At 42.9% G+C, this 16792-nt stretch overlaps 1 protein-coding gene and 1 long non-coding RNA gene across 6 annotated transcripts in view; both read left to right on the top strand.

The window, feature by feature from the left end:
* Window positions 1-14600, top strand: part of LOC118378004 (terminal uridylyltransferase 7-like) — a 58871-nt gene extending 44271 nt beyond the window's left edge. The window contains exons 24-26 of the mRNA XM_052479969.1: window positions 8395-8510; window positions 13494-13732; window positions 14479-14600. Coding sequence (XP_052335929.1) covers window positions 8395-8510; window positions 13494-13732; window positions 14479-14549 — 426 coding nt within the window. The 3' untranslated portion in view covers window positions 14550-14600. The remainder of the gene's footprint in view (window positions 1-8394; window positions 8511-13493; window positions 13733-14478) is intronic.
* Window positions 611-4110, top strand: LOC127911868 (uncharacterized). 5 transcript variants are annotated; one of them, XR_008079728.1, is made up of 4 exons: window positions 611-3675; window positions 3754-3795; window positions 3875-3958; window positions 4001-4110. It is a non-coding gene; the product is annotated as an uncharacterized LOC127911868 (long non-coding RNA). The 5 variants fall into 5 exon arrangements; XR_008079730.1 differs by lacking the exon at window positions 3754-3795 and having other exon boundaries at window positions 611-3633; window positions 3833-3958; XR_008079727.1 differs by having other exon boundaries at window positions 3875-4098.
* Window positions 14601-16792: the final 2192 nt, after the last annotated feature.

The raw sequence follows: 16792 nt of genomic DNA on the forward strand, positions 1-16792 counted from the left end.
AGTGGTTAGAGTGTAGAGGCGGCAGGGTAGCCTAGTGGTTAGAGTGTAGAGGCGGCAGGGTAGCCTAGTGGTTAGAGTGTAGAGGGGGGGTAGCCTAGTGGTTAGAGTGTAGGGCGGCAGGGTAGCCTAGTGGTTAGAGTGTAGGGACGGCAGCGTAGCCTAGTGGTTAGAGTGTAGAGGCGGCAGGGTAGCCTAGTGGGTAGAGTGTAGAGGGGGCAGGGTAGCCTAGTGGTTAGAGTGTAGGGACGGCAGGGTAGCCTAGTGGTTAGAGTGTAGGGCGGCAGCGTAGCCTAGTGGTTAGAGTGTAGAGGCGGCAGCGTAGCCTAGTGGTTAGAGTGTAGAGGCGGCAGCGTAGCCTAGTGGTTAGAGTGTAGAGGCGGCAGGGTAGCCTAGTGGTTAGAGTGTAGAGGCGGCAGGGTAGCCTAGTGGTTAGAGTGTAGAGGGGCAGGGTAGCCTAGTGGTTAGAGTGTAGGGCGGCAGGGTAGCCTAGTGGTTAGAGTGTAGGGCGGCAGGGTAGCCTAGTGGGTAGAGTGTAGAGGGGCAGGGTGGTCTAGTGGTTAGAGTGTAGGGCGGCAGGGTAGCCTAGTGGTTAGAGTGTAGGGCGGCAGGGTAGCCTAGTGGTTAGAGTGTAGAGGCGGCAGGGTAGCCTAGTGGTTAGAGTGTAGAGGCGGCAGGGTAGCCTAGTGGTTAGAGTGTAGAGGCGGCAGGGTAGCCTAGTGGTTAGAGTGTAGAGGCGGCAGGGTAGCCTAGTGGTTAGAGTGTAGAGGCGGCAGGGTAGCCTAGTGGTTAGAGTGTAGAGGCGGCAGGGTAGCCTAGTGGTTAGAGTGTAGAGGCGGCAGGGTAGCCTAGTGGTTAGAGTGTAGAGGCGGCAGGGTAGCCTAGTGGTTAGAGTGTAGAGGCGGCAGGGTAGCCTAGTGGTTAGAGTGTAGAGGCGGCAGGGTAGCCTAGTGGTTAGAGTGTAGAGGCGGCAGGGTAGCCTAGTGGTTAGAGTGTAGGGCGGCAGCGTAGCCTAGTGGTTAGAGTGTAGAGGCGGCAGGGTAGCCTAGTGGTTAGAGTGTAGAGGCGGCAGGGTAGCCTAGTGGTTAGAGTGTAGAGGCGGCAGGGTAGCCTAGTGGTTAGAGTGTAGAGGCGGCAGGGTAGCCTAGTGGTTAGAGTGTAGAGGCGGCAGGGTAGCCTAGTGGTTAGAGTGTAGAGGCGGCAGGGTAGCCTAGTGGTTAGAGTGTAGAGGCGGCAGGGTAGCCTAGTGGTTAGAGTGTAGAGGCGGCAGGGTAGCCTAGTGGTTAGAGTGTAGAGGCGGCAGGGTAGCCTAGTGGTTAGAGTGTAGAGGCGGCAGGGTAGCCTAGTGGTTAGAGTGTAGAGGCGGCAGGGTAGCCTAGTGGTTAGAGTGTAGAGGCGGCAGGGTAGCCTAGTGGTTAGAGTGTAGAGGCGGCAGGGTAGCCTAGTGGTTAGAGTGTAGAGGCGGCAGGGTAGCCTAGTGGTTAGAGTGTAGAGGCGGCAGGGTAGCCTAGTGGTTAGAGTGTAGAGGCGGCAGGGTAGCCTAGTGGTTAGAGTGTAGAGGCGGCAGGGTAGCCTAGTGGTTAGAGTGTAGAGGCGGCAGGGTAGCCTAGTGGTTAGAGTGTAGAGGCGGCAGCGTAGCCTAGTGGTTAGAGTGTAGAGGCGGCAGCGTAGCCTAGTGGTTAGAGTGTAGAGGCGGCAGCGTAGCCTAGTGGTTAGAGTGTAGAGGCGGCAGCGTAGCCTAGTGGTTAGAGTGTAGAGGCGGCAGGGTAGCCTAGTGGTTAGAGTGTAGAGGCGGCAGGGTAGCCTAGTGGTTAGAGTGTAGAGGCGGCAGGGTAGCCTAGTGGTTAGAGTGTAGAGGCGGCAGGGTAGCCTAGTGGTTAGAGTGTAGAGGCGGCAGGGTAGCCTAGTGGTTAGAGTGTAGAGGCGGCAGGGTGGCCTAGTGGTTAGAGTGTAGAGGCGGCAGGGTGGCCTAGTGGTTAGAGTGTAGAGGCGGCAGGGTGGCCTAGTGGTTAGAGTGTAGAGGCGGCAGGGTGGCCTAGTGGTTAGAGTGTAGAGGCGGCAGGGTGGCCTAGTGGTTAGAGTGTAGAGGCGGCAGGGTGGCCTAGTGGTTAGAGTGTAGAGGCGGCAGGGTGGCCTAGTGGTTAGAGTGTAGAGGCGGCAGGGTGGCCTAGTGGTTAGAGTGTAGAGGCGGCAGGGTGGCCTAGTGGTTAGAGTGTAGAGGCGGCAGCGTAGCCTAGTGGGTAGAGTGTAGAGGCGGCAGCGTAGCCTAGTGGGTAGAGTGTAGAGGCGGCAGCGTAGCCTAGTGGGTAGAGCGTTGGGACTAGTAACCGGAAGGTTGCGAGTTCAAACCCCCGAGCTGACAAGGTACAAATCTGTCGTTCTGCCCCTGAACAGGCAGTTAACCCACTGTTCCCAGGCCGTCATTGAAAATAAGAATGTGTTCTTAACTGACTTGCCTGGTTAAATAAACAAAAAAAAATAAAAAATTAAAAACATTTCTGATCGTTATGTTTGATGTAGAGTTACAAGGTGACTTGGCAGAATGGCAGTTTGTTTATTGTGAAGAAAAAAATCGCTGCGTCACACAAGACATGAATGACTCCTCTCCGTCTGCTCAAATTACTATCCGTTTGTCTGAGTTGCCTTGTGTAAGTCTGACACTGCAATATCATATTTTATAACTTCCCTAGCCATGTCGGGCAGTAGAACAGGCTTTCAGTTCAAGCCCACCTGACCCAGGTTGAGATTCATCATGGACCGTTTCTGGACTGGGTGAAACGACAACAGTCATTGTGTGACTGTGGGGATGCAGGGTTGTGTTCCAAGACGAAACAACTACAAGTGTCCTCTAGTTCCTCACAGCTGGGAGAGGAGGAAAAACCCCTGATAGCTGAAGACTGTTCGTTGAGTCATAAAAGTGCATTGAGATGTCTTGTGAACTGTGGAGAGGTGTGTTGCCACTTGGAGACACCCCAGGTAGTCTTCTCACTCGGACCCTTGTAATCGTTTTGTCTTATGAACTCTGAACTCTGGAGATGTGTGTTGCCACTTGGAGACACCCCAGGTAGTCTTCTCACTCAGACCCTTGTAATCGTTTTGTCTTATGAACTCTGAACTCTGAACTCTGGAGAGGTGTGTTGCCACTTGGAGACACCCCAGGTAGTCTTCTCACTCAGACTCTTGTAATAGTTTTGTCTTGTGTTTCATCTACCCCAGGTAGTCTTGTAATCGTCTTGTCTTGTGTTTCATCTACCCCAGGTAGTCTTGTAATCGTTTTGTCTTGTGTTTCATCTACCCCAGGTAGTCTTGTAATCGTCTTGTCTTGTGTTTCATCTACCCCAGGTAGTCTTGTAATCGTTTTGTCTTGTGTTTCATCTACCCCAGGTAGTCTTGTAATCGTCTTGTCTTGTGTTTCATCTACCCCAGGTAGTCTTGTAATCGTTTTGTCTTGTGTTTCATCTACCCCAGGTAGTCTTGTAATCGTCTTGTCTTGTGTTTCATCTACCCCAGGTAGTCTTGTAATCGTCTTGTCTTGTGTTTCATCTACCCCAGGTCGTCTTGTAATCGTTTTGTCTTGTGTTTCATCTACCCCAGGTAGTCTTGTAATCGTCTTGTCTTGTGTTTCATCTACCCCAGGTAGTCTTGTAATCGTTTTGTCTTGTGTTTCATCTACCCCAGGTAGTCTTGTGTTTCATCTACCCCAGGTAGTCTTGTGTTTCATCTACCCCAGGTAGTCTTGTGTTTCATCTACCCCAGGTAGTCTTGTAATAGTCTTGTCTTGTGTTTCATCTACCCCAGGTTGTCTTGTAATCGTCTTGTGTTTCATCTACCCCAGGTAGTCTTGTAATCGTCTTGTCTTGTGTTTCATCTACCCCAGGTAGTCTTGTAATCGTTTTGTCTTGTGTTTCATCTACCCCAGGTAGTCTTGTAATAGTTTTGTCTTGTGTTTCATCTACCCCAGGTAGTCTTGTAATCGTTTTGTCTTGTGTTTCATCTACCCCAGGTAGTCTTGTAATAGTTTTGTCTTGTGTTTCATCTACCCCAGGTAGTCTTGTAATAGTTTTGTCTTGTGTTTCATCTACCCCAGGTAGTCTTGTAATCGTTTTGTCTTGTTTCATCTACCCCAGGTAGTCTTGTAATCGTTTTTCTTGCATAAAAACCCCAGGTTCTGATGATCGTTTTGTCGTGTTTCATCTAAACCATTCTTGTGACCGTTTTAACATCTAAACATTCTTGAATGACTTGCAGTATTAACTAAAAACATTCTTGACCAGTATGTAATCGACATATCTAAGGTAGTCTTGTAATCATTTTGTCTGATGACCCCAGTATTAACATAAAAACATTCTGATCTACCCCAGGTAGTCTTGTAAAAACATTGTCTGTGTTTCATCTACCCCAGGTAGTCTTGTAACATAAAAACTTCTGTTTCATCTACCAGTATCTTGTAACATTTTGTCTTGTGTTTCATCTACCAGGTAGTCTTGTAATAGTTTTGTCTTGTATTAACATCTACCCCATTCTTGAATGACCAGTATTAATCTAAAAACATTCTTGTAATAGTTTTGTCTTGTGTTTCATAAAAACATTCTTGTAATAGTTTTGTCTTAAAAACATCTACCCCAGGTATTAACTTGTAAAGTTTTTCTGATCTACCCCAGGTAGTCTAACATAAAAACATTCTGATCTACCAGTAGTCTTGTAACATAAAAACTTCTGTTTCATCTACCCCAGTATCTTGTAACATAAAGTCATGTTTCATCTACCCCAGGTAGTCTTGTAACATAAAGTCTTCTGTTTCATGACCAGTATTAACATAAAAACTTGTGTTTCATCTACCAGGTAGTCTTGTAATAGTTTTGTCTTGTGTTTCATCTAACCCAGTATTCTTGTAATCATTTTGTCTTGTGTTTCATCTACCAGTATTAACATAAAAACATTCTGATGACCAGTATTAACATAAAAACATTCTGATCTACCAGTATCTAACATTTTGTCTTGTGTTTCATCTACCCCAGTATTTGTAACATAAAGTCTTGTGTTGACCAGTATTAGGACATAAAAACATTTACTGATGACCAGTATTAATTTCATCAAAACATTCTGATGAAAAGTATTAAAATGTAAATACAATCAAACATAACGATCTGTATTCAGTCTTGTCAGGTGAACTTCTGTGACCTCAGCTTTTGGTTAATAATCATTAAACAAACTTTCCCTGAACTGCTACCATGGTTTAACATTAAATATTTGTTCTGTTGACCATTTAAATAAACAATCATTCTACCAGGCCATTTAAATTTTAGCTCACATTCTGATGACCAGTATTAACATAAAGAAACATTCACTGATGACCAGTATTAACAAAAACATTCCCTGTTGACCAGTATTAACCTAAAACATTTCTGACATGACAAATCATGAGTATTAACCATATAACTCGACATTCTGATGACCAGTATTAACATAAAAACATTCTGATGACCAGTATTAACATAAAGACATTCTGATGACCAGTATTAACATAAAAACATTCTGATGACCAGTATTAACATAAAAACATTCTGATGACCAGTATTAACATAAAGACATTCTGATGACCAGTATTAACATAAAAACATTCTGATGACCAGTATTAACATAACGACATTCTGATGACCAGTATTAACATAAAAACATTCTGATGACCAGTATTAACATAAAAACATTCTGATGACCAGTATTAACATAACAACATTCTGATGACCAGTATTAACATAAAACATTCTGATGACCAGTATTAACATAAAACATTCTGATGACCAGTATTAACATAACAACATTCTGATGACCAGTATTAACATAAAACATTCTGATGACCAGTATTAACATAAACACATTCTGATGACCAGTATTAACATAAAGACATTCTGATGACCAGTATTAACATAAAACATTCTGATGACCAGTATTAACATAAAACATTCTGATGACCAGTATTAACATAAAAACATTCTGATGACCAGTATTAACATAAAAACATTCTGATGACCAGTATTAACATAAAAACATTCTGATGACCAGTATTAACATAAAAACATTCTGATGACCAGTATTAACATAAAAACATTCTGATGACCAGTATTAACATAAAAACATTCTGATGACCAGTATTAACATAAAAACATTCTGATGACCAGTATTAACATAAAAACATTCTGATGACCAGTATTAACATAAAAACATTCTGATGACCAGTATTAACATAAAAACATTCTGATGACCAGTATTAACATAAAACATTCTGATGACCAGTATTAACATAAAAACATTCTGATGACCAGTATTAACATAAAGACATTCTGATGACCAGTATTAACATAAACACATTCTGATGACCAGTATTAACATAAAAACATTCTGATGACCAGTATTAACATAAAAACATTCTGATGACCAGTATTAACATAACGACATTCTGATGACCAGTATTAACATAAAAACATTCTGATGACCAGTATTAACATAAAGACATTCTGATGACCAGTATTAACATAAAAACATTCTGATGACCAGTATTAACATAAAAACATTCTGATGACCAGTATTAACATAACAACATTCTGATGACCAGTATTAACATAACAACATTCTGATGACCAGTATTAACATAACGACATTCTGATGACCAGTATTAACATAAAAACATTCTGATGACCAGTATTAACATAAAAACATTCTGATGACCAGTATTAACATAAAAACATTCTGATGACCAGTATTAACATAAAACATTCTGATGACCAGTATTAACATAAAAACATTCTGATGACCAGTATTAACATAAAGACATTCTGATGACCAGTATTAACATAAAAACATTCTGATGACCAGTATTAACATAAAAACATTCTGATGACCAGTATTAACATAAACACATTCTGATGACCAGTATTAACATAAACACATTCTGATGACCAGTATTAACATAAACACATTCTGATGACCAGTATTAACATAAACACATTCTGATGACCAGTATTAACATAAACACATTCTGATGACCAGTATTAACATAAAAACATTCTGATGACCAGTATTAACATAAAAACATTCTGATGACCAGTATTAACATAAAGACATTCTGATGACCAGTATTAACATAACGACATTCTGATGACCAGTATTAACATAAAAACATTCTGATGACCAGTATTAACATAAAAACATTCTGATGACCAGTATTAACATAACGACATTCTGATGACCAGTATTAACATAAAAACATTCTGATGACCAGTATTAACATAAAGACATTCTGATGACCAGTATTAACATAAAGACATTCTGATGACCAGTATTAACATAAAAACATTCTGATGACCAGATTTAACATAAACACATTCTGATGACCAGTATTTAACATAAACACATTCTGATGACCAGTATTAACCATAAACACATTCTGGTGACCAGTATTAACCATAAATACATTCTGATGACCAGTATTAACATAAACACATTCTGATGACCAGTATTAACATAATCCTGATTTTCCATGCATAGGCTCGTAGTCCTGATTTAATGATGGCTTATAATGATTTATATAACAGTAATATTGTTCCTCCAGCAGTAGTAGTATATAATGATGTATTATAATAATATATAACCATAATATTGTTCCTGATTTAGCAGTAGGCTATAATGATGTATTATAATGCATATATCAGTGGTAGTGATTTAGACCATGTAGGCTATAATGATGTATTATAATAATATATAACATGCAATAGTGTTCCTGATTTAGACATGCAGTAGTAGTATTTAATGATGTATTATAATAATTATAACAGGCTAATTTATTGTTCAGGCTCGTGGTCCTGATTTAGACCATGCATAATAATATATTTAACCATGCATATATTGTTCCTTCTGTGGCTAGTTGGTAGAGCATAATAATATATAACCAGGGTAATAGGTTCGTTCCTCCACCAGTAGTAGTAGAATGTATGCACACATGACTATAAGTAACTTTGGATAATAGTGTTCCTAAATGGTAGTATTATTATTATTATAGTGTATTATAATAATATATAACAGTAATATTGTTCCTCTCAGCAGTAGTAGTATATAATGATGTATTATAATAATATATAACAGTAATATTGTTCCTCTCAGCAGTAGTAGTATATAATGATGTATTATAATAATATATAACAGTAATATTGTTCCTCTCAGCAGTAGTAGTATATAATGATGTATTATAATAATATATAACAGTAATATTGTTCCTCTCAGCAGTAGTAGTATATAATGATGTATTATAATAATATATAACAGTAATATTGTTCCTCTCAGCAGTAGTAGTATATAATGATGTATTATAATAATATATAACGGTAATATTGTTCCTCTCAGGAGTTCTTCTTTGATCCTGAGGTGCTGACAGAGGGACAGCTGGCTCCTAACGACCGCTGCTGCAGGATATGTGGCAAGATCGGACACTTCATGAAAGACTGCCCCATGCGCAGGAAGTAAGAATGTGTTGTGTTGCGTAAGCATGTATATGGGTGTATACCCGTGTGTTTAAATCATCTCTGTGCAGCTCCTCCCAGCGCTGCGATTCCCGTTTCAGTTCAATAGCCAGTATCAGCTGGGTCAAAATGGTGGCGCGAGAGAGGAAGATTTCAACCCCTCCCCTCTGAAGGTTGTTCATACCTTGATCTGGCAGACAGCCAGGAATTCAGTGCAGAGGGGGGGGTGTGTGTATCTAAGACTTTGCATACAGTTACCACTCCTTGTGCAGATGGTGGAAACCTTGCATTGAGAAGGAAAGAAATTCATTAAGTTGATCTTGAAGAACATCAACCCTCTACTAGCCAGTTAACTCAGAGAATGAGTCACCACTGTAGATGGACTGGGACAGCAGCCAGACCATCAGCCACAGCCAAGTCACCCAGCCAGACCATCAGCCACAGCCAAGTCACCCAGCCAGACCATCAGCCACAGCCAAGTCACCCAGCCAGACCATCAACCACAGCCAAGTCACCCAGCCAGACCATCAGCCACAGCCAAGTCACCCAGCCAGACCATCAGCCACAGCCAAGTCACCCAGCCAGACCATCAGCCACAGCCAAGTCACCCAGCCAGACCATCAGCCACAGCCAAGTCACCCAGCCAGACCATCAGCCACAGCCAAGTCACCCAGCCAGACCATCAGCCACAGCCAAGTCACCCAGCCAGACCATCAGCCACAGCCAAGTCACCCAGCCAGACCATCAGCCACAGCCAAGTCACCCAGCCAGACCATCAGCCACAGCCAAGTCACCCAGCCAGACCATCAGCCACAGCCAAGTCACCCAGCCAGACCATCAGCCAAGTCACCCAGCCAGACCATCAGCCAAGTCACCCAGCCAGACCATCAGCCAAGTCACCCAGCCAGACCATCAGCCACAGCCAAGTCACCCAGCCAGACCATCAGCCACAGCCAAGTCACCCAGCCAGACCATCAGCCACAGCCAAGTCACCCAGCCAGACCATCAGCCACAGCCAAGTCACCCAGCCAGACCATCAGCCACAGCCAAGTCACCCAGTCAGACCATCAGCCACAGCCAAGTCACCCAGTCAGACCATCAACCACAGCCAAATCACCCAGCCAGACCATCAACCACTTTCTTTCTATCTTCAAACAGTGTTGGACAAGCTAAGATGCAGCTGGTCTGACAGTGAACATGAAATAGAGCAACTTCTGCCGAACCTCCCTGAAATTCCTTGGCCATATTGTGTCCTCTAACGGCATCCATGTGGATCCTGAAAAGACCAAGGCTGTACAAGACTTCCCTGTGCCAACCACTCTCAAGGCCCTTCAATGGTTCCTTGGGATGACAAGATGGTACCACGGGTTTGTGTCAAACTTCTCCCTGGTGGCAGAACCACTCAATGCGGTGAAGTGGAAAGGAGCGAAGTTCTGATGAACGGCATAGTGCCAGAGCTCCTGCTGATGAAGCTCTACTGTACTGGCCAAATCTCAGCCTAGATAAACTTAGCAACAAAAACAAGAGAAACGTCCTCTCACTGTCAACTGAATTTAGTTTCAGCACTTGTATAAACATAAGATTCAACAACTGAGACACAAATTGAACAAGTTCCACAGATGTGACCAACAGAAATTGAATAATGTGTCCCTGAACAAAGGGGGGGGGGGGTCAAAATCAAAAACAGTCAGTATCTGGTGTGGCCACCAGCTGCATTAAGTACTGCAGTGCATCTCCTCCTCATGGACTGCACCAGATTTCCCAGTTCTTGCTGTGAGATGTTACCCCACTCTTCCACCAAGTTCCCAGATATTTCTGGGGGGAATGGCCCTAGCCCTCACCCTCCGATCCAACAAGTCCCAGACGTGCTCAATGGGATTGAGATCCGGGCTCTTCGATGGCCATGGCAGAACACTGACATTCCTGTCTTGCAGGAAATCACGCACAGAACGAGCAGTATGGCTGGTGGCGTTATCATGCTGGAGGGTCATGTCAGGATGATTCTGCAGGAAGAGTACCACATGAGGGAGGAGGATGTCTTCCCTGTAACGCACAGCGTTGAGATTGCCTGCAATGACAACAAGCTCAGTCCGATGATGCTGTGACACACCGCCCCAGACCATGACGGACCCTCCACCTCCAAATCGATCCCGCTCCAGAGTACAGGCCTCAGTGTACCGCTCATTCCTTCAACGATAAACCCGAATCTGACCATCACCCCTGGTGAGACAAAACCGCAACTCGTCAGTGAAGAGCACTTTTTGCCAGTCCTGTCTGGTTCAGCAACAGTGGGTTTGTGCCCATAGGCGACGTTGTTGCCTGTGATGTCTGTTGAGGACCTGCCTACAAGCCCTCAGTCCAGACTCTCTCAGCCTATTGCGGACAGTCTGGGCGCTGATGGAGGGATTGTGCGTTCCTGGTTCCTTTGAAAGACGGGGTCCTGAAAAGGGGACGTTTCTTTTTTTTTTGCTGAGTTTATAAAGTCGCATCTGAAACTGTCAAGTTTGTCAAATGTACAAACCGGAAGGCCGGAAGACTGCCGGCAGGTTGCAGCAAACCGCGATTACACAACCTTGGGAAATGTTAGGAGTGGATTTGATGTGTTCATTTCCTTGAAGCTCGAATCGGAATGTGTACATGCTTGTTTTTGTCGATTGACTATTCCAAGCGGCTGGAGCTCTTTGTCCTTGCTGTGGCCTGTCAAAGCACAGTCTCTAACAACCTCACGAAAGAGATCCTGACTCGCTGGATAGTGCCTGATCTTGTCTGATCTAGGTTCCAAATTCGTCTCTGATCTCTGAGGAGACCTGGCGAAGAGAGAACCTGAGACAGGCCGTGGTCAACTTCTATCACCCACAGACCAACCTCATTGAGAATGTGAATCAAACCTTGAAGACGATGGTTGTTACCTATGTAGGGACCCAGCTCCAATAATGGGACAAGCACCTTTTGCGGGTTTAGTTTTGCCTTGAATTCTGCTGTGCAAGAGTCCACTGGAGTCACTCCTGCAGAGGTGAACTGGAGTCGTCCCCTCAGAGAACCCTTAGACATGGTGCTACAGACCCAACCGTTTAGTCCAGACTCAAACTACCTGGTCATAGCATTCAATCATTCAATCTCCACGACTTGAGAGCTCTTGTCTCAAAGAATCTGATCAAGGCTCGTCTCAAGCAGAAGAGGAACTATGATAAGAAGTCGTTTCTGGTCAGTGATCGGGGTATGGCTAAGCGCTAGCCGTATTCAAAAGCTGAACAATTATTCTGGGCCAAGCTGGCCCCTAAAATGGCAAGGACCATATAAGATTGTGGATCAGATGGGGCCCTCATGTGGAGGACACAGGTGAAGACATGCGCGTTGTCCTTAAAGTGTGTTACTCCCTCGGCTGAGGAATTGGAGGAGATGAGCGCTGGTCATCTTCTTGGAGAGGGAAGTGAGGAGACGAAGATCTGCCTTTTTTATGGCAATGGTTGGCTTTTTCCAGGGGAGAGGGGTGTGTGACTGCCTCGGTGCGTCTCCTCCCTGCACTGCGCGTCACCTATAATTCATCAACTGCATAAAAATGGTGACGGTGGCGCCTAAGAGGAGGTTTTCAAACCCTCAGCTCTGAAGCTTGTTCATACCTTCTTTTTTTAAAGTGCGCTGTAGCCATACCTCAAGAAAGCGATAACGCGGCCAACATTCCTAAACAGATTACGATAATAAATACATAGATTACAATAATAAATAAACAGATTACAATAATAAATAAACAGATTACAATAATAAATACATAGATTACAATAATAAATAAATAGATTACAATAATAAATACATAGATTACAATAATAAATACATAAATAGATTACAATAATACATAGATTACAATAATAAATAAATTACAATAATAATAGATAAATAGATTACAATAATATATAGATTACAATAATAAATAGATTACAATAATACATAAATAAATAGATTACAGTAATAAATAAACAGATTACAATAATAAATAAATAGATTACAGTAATAAATAAATAAATAGATTACAGTAATAAACGAATACCTAGGATAGGATAAAGTAATCCTTCTCACCCCCCTTAAAAGATTTAGATGCACTATTGTAAAGTGGCTGTTCCACTGGATGTCATAAGGTGAATGCACCAATTTGTAAGTCGCTCTGGATAAGAGCGTCTGCTAAATGACTTAAATGTAATGTAAATGTAAATAGATAAACAGATTACAATAATACATAGATTACAATAATACATAGATTACAATAATACATAAATAAATAGATTACAGTAATAAATAAACAGATTACAATAATAAATAAATAGATTACAGTAATAAATAAATAAATAGATTACAGTAATAAATAAATAAATAGATTACAGTAACAGACAAATCTCTGTTCTCTGCTGGATTTCTGTTGTCGGATCTGATTGACTCACACCTTTTTAAAAAAATGTATCTGCACTGTAGGAGTTGTTGGGGAATAATATATTGTGAATCCTAATCATTTGTATTGATGTGTGGAACAAACGTTTATGGTTTGTGTGTGACTGGTTTTGCACACCGCTTATTGATGAACATTGCGTGCGCATGAGATCGAATTGGTTCACTTGAATCATTTTCTGGGCCGGGACTGTTTTTTTTAATGCCTGAGGTACAGGACTTTCCCTGAGAAACCTAAGTTATTATTATTTTGTGACTGATATTGTTTGTTTGTTTTTATATATTTTGTGATAATACAAAAAAAATGCAGAAAGACCACCATTGTTTTTGGAGTTATTTAGTTCAATGTAAAGGGTTTATGATAAGTTTCTATTCCATGACTGACTTTTTCCACGAGTCCTTTTGTATTGGTCTAGACATAACTGACAGAAAAAGAGAAATCAAACATTTCTCTGGTAGACATGAACTTCCTGTCAACCCCTAAATAACTCAGGAGTTAAATCAAATCCGTAAGCGTGTGTGCGTTAATCTCCTCCTCCTCTCCAGGTCTAGGCAGCGTCGTGAACAGGAGGACCGAGCAGAGGGAAGGAGGGACTGGGCGGAAGGGGGCAGGGAACATCGTCAGGGTGAATACTGGAGAAGACAGGAAGAGAAACGGTGCTGCTTCCTGTGTGGAAGCCACGCCCACATCAAGAAAGACTGCCCCCAGTACAGAGGACCAGCTGGGGCCTTCTCTTCATCTCCCTCTACGAGCCACATGAGGAATTTGAGAGAGAGAAAAACAGGTATGATAAATACTCGCACAAACATTGACATGCACTCACAACCCTGGTCTAATCCTCGTGTGTTTGTCCAGGACTCACCTCAACCTGGTCTAATCCTAGTGTGTTTGTCCAGGACTCACCTCAACCTGGTCTAATCCTTGTGTGTTTGTCCAGGACTCACCTCAACCTGGTCTAATCCTAGTGTGTTTGTTTGTCCAGGACTCACCTCAACCTGGTCTAATCCTAGTGTGTTTGTTTGTCCAGGACTCACCTCAACCTGGTCTAATCCTAGTGTGTTTGTTTGTTTGTCCAGGACTCACCTCAACCTGGTCTAATCCTAGTGTGTTTGTTTGTCCAGGACTCACCTCAACCTGGTCTAATCCTAGTGTGTTTGTTTGTCCAGGACTCACCTCAACCTGGTCTAATCCTAGTGTGTTTGTTTGTCCAGGACTCACCTCAACCTGGTCTAATCCTAGTGTGTTTGTCCAGGACTCACCTCAACCTGGTCTAATCCTAGTGTGTTTGTTTGTCCAGGACTCACCTCAACCTGGTCTAATCCTAGTGTGTTTGTTTGTCCAGGACTCACCTCAACCTGGTCTAATCCTAGTGTGTTTGTTTGTCCAGGACTCACCTCAACCTGGTCTAATCCTAGTGTGTTTGTTTGTCCAGGACTCACCTCAACCTGGTCTAATCCTAGTGTGTTTGTTTGTTTGTCCAGGACTCACCTCAACCTGGTCTAATCCTAGTGTGTTTGTTTGTTTGTCCAGGACTCACCTCAACCTGGTCTAATCCTAGTGTGTTTGTTTGTTTGTCCAGGACTCACCTCAACCTGGTCTAATCCTAGTGTGTTTGTTTGTCCAGGACTCACCTCAACCTGGTCTAATCCTAGTGTGTTTGTTTGTCCAGGACTCACCTCAACCTGGTCTAATCCTAGTGTGTTTGTTTGTTTGTTTGTTTGTTTGTTTGTCCAGGACTCACCTCAACCTGGTCTAATCCTAGTGTGTTTGTTTGTTTGTTTGTCCAGGACTCACCTCAACCTGGTCTAATCCTAGTGTGTTTGTTTGTTTGTTTGTTTGTTTGTCCAGGACTCACCTCAACCTGGTCTAATCCTAGTGTGTTTGTTTGTGTGTTTGTTTGTCCAGGACTCACCTCAACCTGGTCTAATCCTAGTGTGTTTGTTTGTCCAGGACTCACCTCAACCTGGTCTAATCCTAGTGTGTTTGTTTGTGTGTTTGTTTGTTTGTTTGTCCAGGACTCACCTCAACCTGGTCTAATCCTAGTGTGTTTGTTTGTGTGTTTGTTTGTCCAGGACTCACCTCAACCTGGTCTAATCCTAGTGTGTTTGTTTGTCCAGGACTCACCTCAACCTGGTCTAATCCTAGTGTGTTTGTTTGTCCAGGACTCACCTCAACCTGGTCTAATCCTAGTGTGTTTGTTTGTTTGTCCAGGACTCACCTCAACCTGGTCTAATCCTAGTGTGTTTGTTTGTTTGTCCAGGACTCACCTCAACAGGAGGAAAAAAAGAAAAAGAAGCAACACCAAAATATGATTGAGTTCACAAGCAGGTCATTGTCCAATTATTTTACTGTAATTTCACAGAAACTTTTCAAACTAAATGTCAATGTTTCAGTAGCTTTACATTACAGCATTGTGTTACCTTCCTTAAGCTTCAGTGCGTCTCATCCCTGCTATATTGAATCCACATGTGTTCCAGGCAGTCTAGCCAGCAGACACATGGGTCTGTCTGGTCCCAGAAGGACCCCAGTGGACTGAGGAGATGGGGAGAGAGAGAGGCAGCTCTAGCCCCAAACCTCCGGGTTCTACTCTACTCCCTCTGAGGTCTGACCTCCAGTGCACCAGCCTGAACCTAGAACATCCGGAACTCAGAACCCTACCCGTTGGAACCCTGACATGGAACCCCAGTTGATGGTGGCAGAGCCTGAGTGCCTGTCTCCCAAATGGCACCCTAATCCTTATATAGTGCACTACTTATGACCAGGGCTTTACGTTTGACCAGAGCCCTGGTCATAAGTAGTGCACTATAAAGGGTGTCATATGGGACATAGAGGGTATTTTATGTTTTAACTACCCCTCCTGCCTCAGAGGAACTTTTTAAAGCGTTGTATTGTGTTTTAACTGAAAAGCCATTTTGCATGCTCCTCCTCCTCCTCCTCCTCCTCTAAGTTGATTTTTATTTTTTAATGTTATTTTAAAAGTGATTTATTTGTTAGATTTGTCTCGTGCAATGATGTCCTCCCAAACACCCCCTCTCTTCCGCTTTGTCTCGGCAAATCCAGTTTGAGCCGGGCTGTGTGACTGTGTGTGTTTGTCTGCTCGTCTCTGTGCGCGTGCGTGAAAAGAGGTGAATCTGTATTCAGAGGTGGATGAACGGCCCTGAAACAGGTGGGTTCTTTAGATAATAATGGACAGTTTGTATTAAATTGTCTCCTTCATGCCAGAGTCTCCAAACATGGTAGCTAAAGATGAATTCCATATTGCTTCTGCCTGCTCCCTCTAAACACACCATAGGGTGCAGAATATATGGTCCTGTATTGGGTTACTAGTAGCCAACCCCAATGTGTGTCGATCTGAGAGGACTGGATATATATATATATATATAAGCAATATGGTAAAACATTAAATGACAACCTTGTCTATAGCTGGTGACACCATATTGTGTATATATACCGAACCACTTGTCTTTTATGATCAGGGGTTTGGGTTGAGGGTTGATTTTGGGTTCGGGGTGCAGGGATTGGTGCAGGGATTGGTGGTAAAAGGGGGAAACCGGGAAACGTGTGTTTATGTTGCCTTTTTGTGGCCACAGTGCCTCTGATTGGTGGGCCTGGTAGCTGTGACGTCAGATTCTGTCCACTCTGGTCTGGGATGCTAGTGTTCTGAGACCTGCTTTATAAATAAACTTTCTTTTACAAAAACAAAACAAAAAAAGAGGAAACATGCCATTCATTTAATGTCCTGAAGATGTTACCGTATATTTTTCAGATATGTATTTTTCTACCTGTTGAAGTTTAGAAGATAACATTACGTTAAATGGAAACTTCCACCCCCCAAAAAAACATA

This window comes from Oncorhynchus keta, chromosome 25 (assembly GCF_023373465.1).
Source record: "Oncorhynchus keta strain PuntledgeMale-10-30-2019 chromosome 25, Oket_V2, whole genome shotgun sequence".
NCBI lineage: Eukaryota > Metazoa > Chordata > Actinopteri > Salmoniformes > Salmonidae > Oncorhynchus > Oncorhynchus keta.